Source organism: Sander lucioperca, chromosome 6 (genome assembly GCF_008315115.2).
Source record: "Sander lucioperca isolate FBNREF2018 chromosome 6, SLUC_FBN_1.2, whole genome shotgun sequence".
NCBI classification, from domain to species: domain Eukaryota; kingdom Metazoa; phylum Chordata; class Actinopteri; order Perciformes; family Percidae; genus Sander; species Sander lucioperca.
Genome location: NC_050178.1, coordinates 1,564,372 through 1,579,347, shown reverse-complemented (window position 1 = coordinate 1,579,347; position 14,976 = coordinate 1,564,372). Strand labels below are relative to the sequence as shown.

The 14,976-nt window shown below is 39.4% G+C and overlaps 1 protein-coding gene and 2 long non-coding RNA genes across 3 annotated transcripts; all 3 read right to left on the bottom strand.

Moving 5' to 3' along the window:
• Window positions 1-2,316: 2,316 nt before the first annotated feature.
• On the bottom strand, window positions 2,317-5,154 carry LOC116041508. The gene is made up of 4 exons (XR_004102978.2): window positions 5,068-5,154; window positions 4,941-4,967; window positions 4,436-4,458; window positions 2,317-2,644 (listed from the first exon to the last, which is right to left on the bottom strand). It is a non-coding gene; the product is annotated as an uncharacterized LOC116041508 (long non-coding RNA).
• Window positions 3,545-4,429, bottom strand: LOC116041509. Its single transcript, XR_004102979.2, has 2 exons — window positions 3,959-4,429; window positions 3,545-3,826 (listed from the first exon to the last, which is right to left on the bottom strand). It is a non-coding gene; the product is annotated as an uncharacterized LOC116041509 (long non-coding RNA).
• A 1,109-nt stretch (window positions 5,155-6,263) lies between the features above and the next one.
• Window positions 6,264-13,748, bottom strand: pa2g4a (proliferation-associated 2G4, a). The gene is made up of 13 exons (XM_031287413.2): window positions 13,488-13,748; window positions 12,058-12,186; window positions 11,762-11,867; window positions 10,838-10,907; window positions 10,640-10,732; window positions 10,280-10,343; window positions 10,005-10,083; window positions 8,597-8,675; window positions 8,344-8,477; window positions 8,122-8,216; window positions 7,910-8,037; window positions 7,750-7,803; window positions 6,264-7,644 (listed from the first exon to the last, which is right to left on the bottom strand). Exons 1-13 carry the CDS (start codon window positions 13,567-13,569, stop codon window positions 7,582-7,584), a joined length of 1,176 nt encoding a protein of 391 aa, XP_031143273.1. The 5' UTR covers window positions 13,570-13,748; the 3' UTR covers window positions 6,264-7,581.
• Between the last annotated feature and the right edge of the window lie 1,228 nt (window positions 13,749-14,976).

Genomic DNA, 14,976 nt, shown 5'->3' with positions numbered 1-14,976 from the left:
ATTACTAATGTTAACTATCATTTTAGTGATCAATAATTAGCCTGTGCCTATGTTATCTCCTTACATATACCTACGCTCTCCGTCTCTGCAACATTGGGAATGATTGAGAGTTCTCTTGGCACAGCTACCAGAAGACTTACAACTTTCAGACACGTTGCTCACGGCACATTTACGTCATCTCTCTCAGTTGGAGGCTGCGCAGTAACACTCAGCGCTCACCGGAAAAGTGCTTCTAACGGCCTTCACTGGTCTCCGTCCAGAGCAACGGGATCTGTTGGTCCATTCTTATATACAGTCTATGTTTGAACGCCCCAATAGATCTTTTCAGGCAGACATGTTGACATGTCATTAGGAAAAGCACAGGTGTATTCAAAACCATTAATGATGGCTGCATTCCACTTAGGAGAGGCCCTGGTGTTGAGCATGCTGACTCACTGAAATAATTTACTGGGACACTTGATGGAATTGAACCATCGTTAAGGTTATCAATTTTAGCTGTGCTTTTCCTACTATGACAAGTCAAAATGTCTGCTGTGAAAAAGGTCCATTTAACAATAAATAAATTGAATGTAACTTTTGTTGCGCTCCATGTATTCCCCTCTTGCATTGACCCTTCAACCCTCCCAGTTTGGAAACCACTGGATTATGCAAATGTTTTAATACATGGAAAATAATCACTTTCATTTATATGGTAACGTTATATAAAAAAACATATTCATAATACTTGACCATTTCAATTGGCAACCAGTGCTCCTTTTATGACAAAATGCCTGCTCTCAATGAGACAGCTGTTGGAAAGTAACTAAATTAATTTACTCTAGCACTGTGTTTAGGTATTGAGATACTTGTACTTCATCTGAGTATTTCCATTTATGCCACTTCTCTTACTTCACTACATTGCAGAGGCAAATATTGTACTTTCTAATACAGTTTACTCCATTTATCTGACAGCTACTAGTACTATACTATAGTACTATAACTATAGTTATTTTGGAGATTAGAGGTCAATTTGCCTACATAATGAGTTTTTTTTCTTTTCATACTTTATAAGTACATTTTGCTGATGAAGTACATTTTTAAATGCAGGACTTCTACTATAATTGAGTATTTTTTAACTTCAGCAACTAATTTAAGTAAAGAATCTGAATACACCACTAACAACTCGCTGTTGATATTTACCACAATCTTATATACAGTAAACTCAGGCACACACACAAGACATACTGTGTGTAACAGATGCATGCTGTTTGTGCCCACCAGTGCAGGCGCTAAAACAATACCATGCATCCTTATTTACTCAAATTAAGATAAAGCAGTTTATGTAATTCGAACTGCAGAAATAACTGGATAAATAATTAAAAATAAACATAAAGCTAAATTGTAAATAAAGCAACGTATATTGGAGTTGACAAAATAATGACGGGATAATGTCAGCAAGGGTATACTCTTTGGTTTGACTTGAGCAGCAATCAGCAGGTGCAACCAGAGTTTTATCGGAAGACCTACCCATACAGAAGGACCGTTTCAGTTTAAATACACACCTTTCTCCTCTCAGATTTTGTATCTCTGATGGACAATGACTATGTATGAGAGCTTGAGGTTTTTAACAGGTTTGTGTTACAATCTTGACCTTTTTCCCCACAAGACATGAGGTTGTGTTGCTATCAAGTGTTTAAATTAGTTTAAGCATCTTCATGCCTGTACATGTAATTTAGTTCTTCACGTAAGGGAATGTTGAGGTTGTGTGACCTACATCAATGTCATGTCCAGTAGAGAAACATGTTACGGACTGATGTTTAAGCCTGCATCAGAGCAAACTAACCTGACACCTGAAGAGCGAGAAACTTCCATGTGGACGGTACTTCGATGAGGAAAATCACATTTTAATGTATGACCGTTTAGTAATATGCCCAGTAACTATACAGTACATGGACAGTATTGTACATCTTTTTTTTTTTTTTTTTTTTAAATGGGCTGACTTTGAGCTGCAAGTGTTTGACACCTGTAAAAAGGAAAACCTGCCCTTTATCAAGTCACTAATTGTAAAGGGCCAAAGGTCACTGGATTAATATTTCATTCTAAATCCTTTCGCAGTCAATGCCCATCTATGGTCCAAATACTACAAATGTTTAAAGGAATTACATATCCTGTATACAGCCATTTAGCTGATATTTTCTTTGTACACACAAAACGACTGAAGCACAAGTGACATGAGCTTGTGCTAAGTCTGATAGACATCACTCCATGCTGTGCAATACATGCAAGTAAATACAAACCCAGACTAACCCTGTTGCATCAGTAAAATAAATAAAACTGTTAAATTTTAAACAAGTGTTCCATTTATTGTTCAATACACCACCACATGACAGTTGTTCAAACAAAGCATTATGGTCCGTGAACAAAGCAGCTGTAGTTCAGATGTTGAGAGATTGTCCAGTGTCTTTGCCTCGTCCAGTCAGACGTTCACAGCAGGATCCATGAGACGCAGTCATCTAAAACCAGGACTTGGGCTTCGTTCCACTGACGAGGCTCCACTTCAGCCACATGCGTCAGTCATCTGGGAGAGGCTCTGACAGGATCTCAGCTGGCAGGGATGAGGGCTTACTTTGACCTCTGCCTCATCTTTCTCCTTTTACGCTTCAGCCTGTTGAAAACAAAATGCAGCCCTTTAACAAATCTGGACTGATCACAAGCCAGTCACACTTAATGGCCAATTCCACAAAATGTGAACCTGTGACATGAGGTTGTGTGTGGAAGGTAAGGGTGAGAGAAAATTGCGTGCATCATGTTTGACGATTTTTACTTTTCACAGAATTGAAATTTTACCAATGATTCACCTAAATATGTTTTAAACAGTACTGTGTGACCAAATATCCATTTCCAGCAAAATGGACTGTAATCAGAAAATACATGTTATGTACTTAACAAATGAGATGTCTGACATGTGATGTGCAAAAAATTGTTTAGAAATGTCTCCATATTTCTAGAAGTGTATTCAACTTTTTAAAAAAGGAAAAATCGCAATAAATTAAAATCGCAACTTCGGCACCCATGTATTGTGAAAGAACTAGGGATGGAATCGATTCGCACCTCACGAGTCGATGGCCAACTTTTCAATTCCAAACAGATTATCGATGAAAGTTTTTTTAATGTAAATTTCCATGTGTAATTTTTTAAAGATACATATAAATCTGAGTTTGCTACTCAGTTTGCTTCCCAGACAAAGCTTAGATTTTGACAGTATGTGTCACACAAGTTTTAATGAAAGGTTTTGTCTGAGGCTTATTTTGTATTCATTCCATGCTTAAGCCTTAAACATGCTTGTGAAAGTCATGTCACAGTAATCTTCCATGTCAGAGGATCAGTCATGTTTAAAGGTGGAGAATTGGCTTCTTAGAACATAAAACATGGAGGTGGTCAGATGTCATGTGATAAAGTAGATGAACAGCATATATGTGTTTAGCCTAATTATTTTATGCATGTCTTATTAGATCATGTGTATATATACAAAATTGTTTTCCTTTTGGCGATTTGTTTTTTTCACTCTGCACTCTAGCCTAAACTCCAAGTTTTTGTCCATTATCCCATCCTCTTTCAGTCACTGTTTCTTGATTTGTACTTGTCTGGAAACAGTAACTTAAATAAAATAAATAGATTAACTTATCAGAATCATGCATTGAATCGTTGGAGAATCGCAACGCAGCTAAGAATTGTCCCCCCCCACCCCTAGAAAGAACAGAATTGGGATGTGTGTGTTGTCCCAGCCCTAGTGGAATGTATCAATATCTGCAAATCCTTGGTACAGTACTGTGCAGAATCCCTAAACCTGACTTTGGTTCGCAGATCTAATGTCTCCACAAGGTCAACTCCACAAATATAGCTATGAATTTTACCATCCCACAGTATAGACGTGGTACTGAAGCTGTCAAGACTACTACAAGAACACTTCCTTTGCAACATTAGGACTGCTCGTCCTCAAATTGATGAATGGTTTGAATTTCAAAGCCATGTGGGGGAATAAAACCATTTTAAAATAATGAGTTGTAACCAAGCCATTATTTCACCCATTAAAATGGTAACTGATGTTGCAAATATTTACAGGGACCCATAACATGTCTAAGGCCATGTATGGACAACTGACATTTAGAATTTTCAAAGTGGTATCAAAAGTTGTGAGCACCACTGACTATTTAAGTAAACTCAGCCAATAAAGGCTATAACCAATATTCAATGAGAAATTGTCCTTATCGTCATAAATTCCAAGAGGCATTTGATGAAGTGCTAGTGGGTTGATTGTATTATTTTGCAATGTGATTACATACATAGAGACAGGACTATCTTGGGTTGTTTCTGTCACTAACTTTCTGTTACACTCAGACAAATCCTTAATTGTCTAGAAGGAATCTGTACACAATAAACGTTTATTAGTGCTTACCTGCGCATACGCTTCTTCCTCCACTAGAAGAGAAGAGGACATGTATTAATGTACATAATGGTTAGGTGTGCCCTCCTACTCATTGATTTAGACAGCATGCTTGTCATGATGCACAGAAACTACTGCTAGGACTCCGCACTGCAACTACAGCGGTGATGTTAATGAACCCAACATTAGTGTTAGTCACCCATCAGAACTGGACCTTTTGCCATAAACACAATCGATAACGTTACTTCAGCTCAGAAGGTTTACCATTGCTAACGTTAGAGCATGCACCAACGCGGGACATTCAGTAACAGCATTTACGCTACTTTTCACGGATCTTCTAGTAAGAGAATAGGTTTACGTTATTAGCATTGTTAGAATGACTGAGAAGAAATACATAGAGTAACATTTTCAAATAATAGACAAGCTAAAGCAGCTGCGCAGGGGGGGCTATTTAGCTAGCAGCATTGACTGGAACAGGAAGAGGATTTAAAACGCGAAAACAGGCTGGCTAACTTACCTTGGCTCTCATCGTGTGGAGAAGGATCTGTGAAAACAATACAAATACAACTATTAATGACTGCGGATGACTTATAAAACTTAATGATTAGATTGGATTCAGATGGCAGTGAACCAGGTTTCCATACCTCAAAGCGAGAAGAGCAACGGAAAGAGGATGTGACGAAGAAAGAGGGCGCTATTTATACAGGCGTTGACGTCATGTTCAAGCGCCAATTGTTGGCTCATTATTCCATAGACTAGCATTATTCTTGCCTTAATACATCCATGCATTATTGATTATTGCACAGGACAGCTGTGTCCCAACAATAGAATACATCCAAGGTCCAAATTCAGGGCCTGCGTCTTTCCTGTTCAAAAGTAATTTCATTGGGACAGGCGCCTTATTTTAATGAAATAGCCTACCTGCTTTTTCAAGGCGATATATTAAAACTGAGCAGTTTTTGACCCTTTAACGAAAGAAGAGACTAGTCTTTTATGCTGGAAATAAATAGAACTGATATTTTTTTAAAGGCTATTTATTATTAGCCTACAGACAGCTCTTCACTGCTCATGGTAGAATTTTATTTTATTTCCAAATAATAACATAGAAATCCATTGGAATGAGATCTTCTTGCAACTACCATCTCAAGGTCCACTTAGTAGCGTATCCGGAGCTTTTAATTACACAGTCCTCATTAGCAAATGCAGTCCTAGATGCGCTCAGATTCACGGAAAGACAATTGAGAAACCTTAAGCTGATGAGGACTGTGTGATATGGTCAAAAGCTCCAGTACAGTTACTAAATTGACTTTGAAATTATATATTTATTTTTTTACATTTGTCAGAAATCTTTCAAATTGATCATAGAATAAACTTCTCTAACCTAGACATGATTAATGCACAAAACCATCCTGATGTTCAGGAGAGGGCGATGTAGATACAATCCTCTTATATGTAATTTAATATTGTGTTATCAATATCTATCATGATATGGTCAATTCATTGGAAAAAAAATGATCATTCAGGAATGAGTTATTGTTAAATCAGACAAATTGAATATCTAATGTTGGTGCCATAAATAAGTTATGGTCATAGATTTCCAGCATTTCCCAAAATGGCCTAAAACATCCAGAGATATTGAAGGGCTAGCAAAATCTCAAATGTATAGTTATACATCATATTGGCCAAACCTACTGATGGTGGATCTCATTCCTTCTTCTTCAACACCACCACAATTTCTAAACTTAAAACCTTACTGTATGGAAGTACACAGGGAGTCATACTTCATTGCAGACATTTCCAATTCTGAACTGACAAACCCTTCAGAGAAAACCAACAGAAATGTATGACATTTTTTTATTAATTAGATGTAAAGTTCCACTGCCCACAGATGAGCTACAAAGCAGGATTTTACGCTCATCAACATATTCAACTCTTGACAAATGTGACCCAGACCTTAAAAATGAAACTCAGTCCTTAAATGATCTCTTACTGGTCCAATTTCACTGAAGACACCCCAAAAACCTGTTTTTAAAGCTTGGCCAGCTTTAGTTTTTATGCCTCACATGACTAATGACCCAGTAAAGCCAGTAACAGGTGTCACTAATAGAAAAGTTTTTCAAAAGTGGAACATTTATATTTCTATCTTTTCATAAAATTCAAGGGAGATGGCAGTAAATGTAGCAGTTTTGTTCCCTAAAGTCAAGCTGATTACAGCGGGTTTTTTTTGCTTGTATACTTGAAAACATTCATCTTTTGCTCAGGTTTATGCTTTAAGAATCTAGCGGTTAAAACATTGTAGTTTTCAGCCAAAGATGTGGTCAGACCTTGATGGAAGAGTAAACATAAACCCTCACTACGTTAGCTCGGACGCAAAAAACATTTTATATTACAGTCCTTGTAATTACCGTCATTTATTGTCCATTTTGTTTTGTCTATTTAAATTAGACTGAACTCATCACTTATGATTCTCACACTTAAGGTGACACAGTGCTAATAAACCTTTCAATAAAATATCTGAATATTCATTTTACTATAAATCTTTGTTTACATATAAACAAGTTTAGATAACTTGGAACTTTGTTGCCAAAGGGAAACAACCCGCGACAATTGAGTCGAACCATCCCATTCAAACAGGAGAATCCATGATGGCCTCAGATACATGATGCCTTAGAGAAAGGAATACTGAGTCTACCAAAGTGATCCACGTTTCGGTTGGTATCATCCAATAATCCTTCATCTGTAATTGGATTTCAAAAACACAGAGCCATTCACTCCCAATAATCCCCACTTTAAGCTTCAGTTTTACTTGAAAGGAAATGTTCAGCTGCAAATAATACAAACATGAAGGACCAAAAGAGTTAAAAAAAAACGAAACAAAAAAAACACAGGCATCAGTCGCACACGTACCATTTGGCAACAAGTGTTTTTAAAGGTAACTATTTGTGATTATTATTCTACTCCAAAGTTAGGGAAGAAAAAGCAACGTGGTACTTTCAATAAATGCAGTAAATTGATAAGCATCCATGTAGGATCTAAAATTCATCAGTTTTATTTGTGAAATCACTATTAGGTGTAATATGGGCAGAGTTTGGGGCAATTTGTCATGTTTTCTCTTGCTTCTCTTTGGGGTCTTGCATGTGTGAAAAGGCAGTATTTATTTATTCTGCAGACTCTGTGACCTCGGTTGGCTGTCCAGTTGCAGTTTCTGCTGTCTTTGAGGCCTGTAGGATGTGAAAAAGGGAGGTACAGATCAGTGAGGTGAAACAAATCACAAGGAGGTGAATTGTAGGACAGCGTGAGGGTTCATTGTTAGAAGAAAAATGTACCTTCTTTTTCTTTTTCTTCTGTGTTTTGCGGCTTGCAGAGCTCTGTAGTAAAGTCTGGGAAAGAATATAATATTATAAAAAGGGAATACGATGTTAAATGCAGCCAGTTTCTGTGTGACGAAGGAGCTTGATGTAAAGAAAAGTGAATTTACGGTGTTACCCTTAGCTCTGCATCCTGAACTTCATGCTCTGACTTGTAGAGCTCTGGATCGAAGGGTCCGCTGGTGATTCTGTGAGGCCCATTTGCCATCAGCAGCACTGTGAACTTAAACTGAGCTACGCACTCTCCTGAGAACAAAGACACAGAAGGGGCGGTGTATAATAAGGGAAAGCTGTTGAAAAGCAAAAACATGATAGAAGGTATACACTTACCCTCCTTCTCGTGTAGCACACTGAAAGGTTGTAACAATTCATGTTTGGCACACTCTACCACACCCAGACGGGCTTTGGCCTCATCCTCGAACGCCCTGACGGAAATAGGTATAGGTATTGAGCCATAAGTTTAATAATTTCCAACTTGCTGTCAAACTATTTAAAAATTCAGAAGGTGGACTATGCATATTAGTAGTCACACACAAAATGTGTTATTCATACCGGAGAGTAAAGGGCATGGCATCGAAGCGTCGTTCTACTTCGCTGAAGAACGTACGGGAAGTTTTCATCTTCAAGCCGTACTGCTTACTGGGGTCCCTCTTATAAATCGTGGTCCTCAGACCTCCATCTCTGGCCTAGTTATAAATGACAGAGGGTTAAAACAATCAGTGTCTGTTCTTTACACAAAAGTGTTTATTAGCTACACTTTCGGCAGCTATAAGTAATGACTAAAGTAAGACAAGAGCACACTGACCTTCCCTTCTCCGCTGCTAATCAAGACGTCCACAGCATAGACTTCATGTACCTCAAACTCTGCCTTCTCATGGTCCTTCCTGAAAATGAGTGTTAACAGCAGCCAGTGAAAAAGACGAGTAACATATTTTGCACTCCATTCACATTCAACATCCATACTGTAAATCAGTTATTCAGAACAATGCGTAGAGGTCACTGTAAATAGTTTTAAGCACTACAGTGAAGTCAAGTTGCTTTTAAGTTTCTCCAAATGTAATTTTGGTTGGTTGGTTGGTTTCAGCACCACAAACCAAATTCCAGTCATTTGCATTATCTTGGTTCTGTGATACAAGTCTCAGAGCTCACTACATGAAACTGAAACTTACTGTCTGGCTAGAGAATTTAAAACTCTCTAATAAATCAGGAAGTGTGTGTGTGTGTGTGTGTGTGTGTGTGTGTGTGTGTGTGTGTGTGTGTGTGTGTGTGTGTGTGTGTGTGTGTGTCTTTGAAATATCTCATGAACCGTTCATCTAATCTACTTCACACTTGGTTTCCTGGGTACCCACTGAACTTGGGATTTGGAATTTGGAGCAGTTTGGACAGCATTGGATATTGGATATTAATAAACTGTGAATTAAACTAAACAACCAAACAATAAAAGGTTGAAGAAAAAAGATTGAGGAAAAAAAAAGCACTGCCATAACACTGGCTCTTCCGTGTCTACCCTAAAGCCCAGCTTAAATTCACTCAGAGCATTTTGCTAGGAGGAAACTCAATAAAAAGGCATTCATATCCTTCACAATATGTCTGTGACTACTCCACATTTTAATTGTGATATTTTGTTAGTAAAATCTGAATCTGCAACGTTCTCTGACAGGTAAATGTAGTGCGTTTTCTTCTGAATTAGAAGTACACAGCAAGTCAGTAGTAGACTGCACAGTGTGGTTGCATATAATTTTGGGGTACAATGGTTCTGGAGAAAGCTTTAAGCAGCAATACCACAGGCCAAGCAATCGGCCCGTTCCAAACAGGCACATTTTGAACGGGCACTGTACTAGTAAATATAAAATATGCATTTTTGTGATTTGGTTACAGGTAACGTTACTCTTGTTCAAAACAATGCCAGACCTCAGACATCACAGGTCAAATGCCTAAAAGAATTCTTACATTTATAGGCGGATGGTGAATGGAACTAAACTAGTGCGTCTACACAGACAGAAAACCAGTGTGCAACATTTGAAATGCAATATTGATTGACAGGACTGAATCCCACTCAATACCTTCAAGCATTATCCATTATGTACTCTGTGTGTCTATATGGACCTGAGAGACCGTGTCTTAGAGGTTTACTACAATACAAAACACCCACAGAATGCCTCCGATTACCCTCCCTTCCTCCTACGGTATGTGCAAAAAGTGAATAAATGTACCTTTGCTGGTCTGACGGGTTCTGAATGATGGTCTTCTCTCCATCTATGACATGTTGCTTTAGCTGATGAGACAGCATACCTTTAAAACACAGAGCCAGGCAGAAAAATATTAAAAAACAGAAAAAGTGAGCCATTTCTACGAAACCTTTCACTTGCATGTTATGAGTCATTGTCTTCACATTGATGTGATGACGTGTGAACACTTGTGGGTTTTCTGAATGCCTTTTTTCATGACATGGCACAATGAGAGGCACAAACGTTGAATACACACTCACCCTCGATGGGTGAGCATTTGAACGACTGAGCGATCTTGTTCCAGGCTTCTGTCACTTGTTTGTTCTGAAAGACAGAGCAATGCAAAACTTCCAAATACAATATACAGTTTTGCACTGACTGACCAATTAAAATGAGGAAGAGCAGCAAAGCAAAACTATCGAAGAAGGATCTGCAGTGAATGTTGAGGAGAAGATGAATCAAAAGATGAATTTCACACAACGACGCAAGTCAGAATTTTAACTCTTTTTACTTTGAAGACCCATCAAATCTTTTAATAAGCCAGAGCCAGCAACTGTAGAGAAGGTAACTCATCATTATGGCTGACATGGATAAGACTGGGATGAAGTGGTTCCATGTACCTGGTTACCAGGCTTAACAAGGCGAAGAGCTGCTTCTGCACACAGATGGGCCGCTTTGATTACATCAGCTTTCCGGCCTGTGATGGGGTTCTCCTGCAGAAATAATACACAGTGAGAAGAGGACTTAAAGAAGTGATCTGACAAGGACACAAAAACGGGAACTTTAACTATTTATATGAAGAAAAAAAAGGCCCTCACCTTACTGGCTCCTACCACAAAGCTGTGAGCGACATTGGCAATGAAGCCATCGACATGAACCCCAAGATCTCTACACAAAATAAGAGTAAGAGATGAGAGTATGAAATAATAATACAAATTAAATCGATCATGTGTCAAATTCATTGCAAATTTAACTGCCACCAAGCTCTTAAGATTACTAATGTTGATACAGGAACCAATCAAATCAATTTAGGAAGGTCAAAATATTAACAATTCTCCTCCACTTGGGAAAATAATACTAATAAATACTAAACAATAAAATAAGGTCAGACAATAATACATCACTTTAATTTGTTATGGCCATTAAACGGATAATTTCTTTTAGGCTGTACATCAGCTGGAATACAGTGAAGGACTTGTGAATTCAAGGGAGCAGCATTACAGACTATAATGAATTGAACAGACAGAAGGTTAGGCTATGAGTGTGTAAAAGGTGAGAAACATACAAACCTATTGTGTAACCACATCACCACAAGCAACAAACATCTTCAAAACATTGCAGATCCACAAACAGCACAAAGACGATACAAGAGGACAAAAACACATGTGGCAATACAACAACTAAGATGAGCTCACTTCCTTTTTCAAAGCACAACACTGCATTAGAAAATTGTGAAATCGGATTGAGCAGATGGATGGCCAGCAATGCTAAAATCCAACACATCACTTCGAAAACTGCAACAACAACAAAAAAAAAAAAAAAAACGTTCTAAAAATGTCCAACCTTACTTGTCGTTTGCCACACATGAACGACAGGAAGACGAGACCTTACTGAGGAAGCAGACAGTCAACAGCCAAGAGAAACACCTCACATACAAGTCACGATGTCACATAAAAAGAGGGGAGGACAACACACTGGGAGACTCAAGACACACAGAGAACATTGCAGAGCGTGGTGCCTACATTTTGACCAGATCCCCATCTTTAAGTGCGTAGTCAGGGTCACTCTTCAGGGGAGAGAAGTGGCAAACACAGTTATTGACTGAGACGCTGGTGGGAAAGGCAATGCCTAGAAGAGGGAAGAGAACCACCAAGTCTTCATTTGGAAATCATCCACACATTTGAGTGAGAAAAGTACACAAGGATGGAGGGAGTGACACTTTCATCAACAATTTGCAAGACTGCATCTAGACTCTTCTTAATGGGTCCACCTCAGTTCACCCAATGTACAACAGACTCACTAATCATCTTTGTCTCACCTTTCTTCATTTCCTTTTCCTTCTTAAAGACCTTTCCAGTCTCAGCCATGATGTAGGCATCCCCCTTCTCACAGAGGCTGAGCACCGACACCCCGGGCTTGGCTGTTTCCACAACCAGACGAAGAGCCTCTGGGTGACAAACAGCAAATGATTAAGAGGTGCAGAAGAGGAACCAAATAGAGCATGTAGATACATAATTGTAGTATTGATATGTTGCCAGATATCATATTGTCCTAAAGCGATGCCAATCGGTCTAACATCTGTCAATATTGTCGATCTCTAGGTGATAGTGTGCAAATTAAAGCAAAGTTTTAAATAGGATTGGGTGATATGACCACATATACTATAGGACGATATTGATTTGTCAATCATCAGTGATTTTGCTGTACCATTACCGTGTATACTGTGGTACACCTTCTTTAATATACCAGCTGGCAATGTTGCAAATCAATATTAATGCTTTATAATATTAGTTGTTAATACGATTTTTGATCAAAATGCTGACATAACTTCGTTTGCCAAGTATTTAAAGTGCTGGATTACTGTCTAGTTATTTTTTAAATTTTTTTTTTTTTTTATCTCGAAACAGTTCCTGAAAATGTAATCACTACATTACAATACATAACTTAAAATCACATAGACAGTGACCGAGAATTTCATTCATATCTCTAATTTAATAAAAAGGCATCCTTCATTTGTAGTGAACGACTAAGTATGTTCGATAAATCACAGAGAAAGGTCAAACGACTGGGTCTGCAAACGCAGAGACAACGATTTTATTTATTTAACCTTAATTTATACAAGTAACGTTAACGTTAATCTCATTGAGACACAGGGTCTCATTCTCAAGAGAGACCCGTTTACAACGATAATGTCACCTGAATAATGTTAAGAGTAAGATTTCATATTATTCCTCTAGCAGACCATATCAGCTTGTCAGTTAAGTGAATTAAACAGATAACCTAGCTAACCATCAAAAGTTAAGAATAAACTAACTCAAAGAGTTCCGCCTGGTGAAGTAAGGAGGAGAGCATGTAACGTTGTAACAGTGGCTGCCTGCTTATCTTAACGTTTCATGCTTAACGTTAGCTGACTGTAACGTTACTGGTAACATGCTGGTCTAGCTGGTTAGCTAACGTTAGTTAGCATCCCACGATAGCTGCACAGACAGACAGCTACCTCCAATAACGTTAAAGCCTAACGTTATAATATCAACGTTAATCAGCAGTACCAGAGGAGCTAGCATTAGCTAACACTGAACCAGCTGTAGCTGCTAGCTAGCTACCCAGTTAGGATAGCATAGTGTGCCTCGCATGTAAAACACATGGCAGCGGCGGCTGCTGCTGTGTGGGGAAACTAACGTTAGCTGGTTGCACGACAGGCCAAATAGAGCAGGTTATCTCACCCAGTCACCGTTTAATTGTACTTACGGTTGGCGATGTCACCACCCATCTTGTACTTGGTGACCACCAGATCCTCGGCTATAGTCTGCTCTTGCTCCTCGTCAGACATCTTGGCAGTGAGTGAAGTTTCAGTCGCTAGTCGGCCCTGAAAAGCAACGGACAGTTCTCCTCAGCTCAGTTCTGACGTGCTGCTAAGCTAACACCCTGGCCTCCCGCTGGCAAATTTGCGTTTCCTAGGATGGCGAAGGTATGACCCGCCCTACTCTGACTCTGATTGGCTAGTACTCGTTGCCTTCTGATTAGGTTAAGCAAATAATTTCTAATAAAACGGGCTTTGGGTTAAGTCAGAGCCATCACTCTGGGTTAAGGCATGAGGCGTGACATTGGTTAGGTTAGGGTAAGCCAGAGTGATAGAGAAAGACATTAGGGTTAGGGGTTAGTGTACCTTTATATCTCTATGGCTCTGGTAAGCATGCCAGGGTAAGCCAATCAAAGGCAGAGTAGGGCGGGCCATGCCTTCGCCATCCACATGGATGCTCCCGCTACCCTCCAAGCCCCGCCCAATTCACCGTGACGCTAACGACGTCACAGAGACCCCGACCCGCCAAAAAAAATGCATTGATGCCAGACTGTACTGCTATGTAATGTAGCCTACCTATCTCATTATTCTGTGGCTAACAGCAAAACAGATCGCCCGGCCCGCGTCCAACAGAGCAGTAACCTAACCGACCCAAGCCCAACAGGCATTAAGATATTTATGTCCGAGCCCGACCCAACACAGTTAAAATCTACTTTTTTTCTCATACTAATGACACATGTACGTTTGTGTGGAAAGCCCGCTTTTATTAAGGGGAAGACATTCGGAAATGTCAAAAGCTGAGCGCATCAGCAACAAGCGCACGTTAAAGCTGTTTAATTTAAAATATTCAATGTGTTAACCTATCCTGCTTGCTTCGTTTCCGACCGTGGTCAGAAAACCAGGGGAGACTCGTTACCTCCAGAGCCGACGTTATAACATGAATAATGTCGGGGTTAAAATCCCGTTTCTGGTGAGCAAATGAATGAACTTGGCTTTCAGTCTGGGGTTTATTCCGGACACCGCACACACTGTGTAGCCTACAAAACTTATTCCACCAACTCTGCTCCGGTCGCATCTACATTTCTGCTTCCTCTTTCTCTATCTCTCGAACATCATTTCCAAATATCTGTCCGAACCCGGCCCGTCGGGTCCCGTCGGCCTCGGTCGGGTATCCATCCTCTAATGCGCAACTCACATCTGCACTCGACTCACATCGGGTAGTGACATTCGTGTTAAACCCACCAATAGCGCGCCAGGTGGATAAGCCAGTTTGTGATTAGTCCCCGCAGATTTGTAACGGAAGCAGGATAGAAAAATGTACAGGTTTCCAGCCTGAGCTGCAGGGTGAAATCAAATCGCCGGCAGATCGGGCTGGGTTTACCCAGTCTAGGAATATGCGCACTACTAAAGCACTGCACACGCATACTGGTTTCTGGG

Coding starts and splice junctions, on each gene's coding strand:
- pa2g4a (XM_031287413.2), bottom strand. CDS start 13,569: ATGTCTGACGAGGAGCAAGAGCAGACTATAGCCGAGGATCTGGTGGTC. Junction 8,478..8,596: donor TTAGCAGCGGAGAAGGGAAG/GTCAGTGTGCTC, acceptor ATTTATAACTAG/GCCAGAGATGGAGGTCTGAG. Junction 7,804..7,909: donor TTCAGGATGCAGAGCTAAGG/GTAACACCGTAA, acceptor ATTCTTTCCCAG/ACTTTACTACAGAGCTCTGC.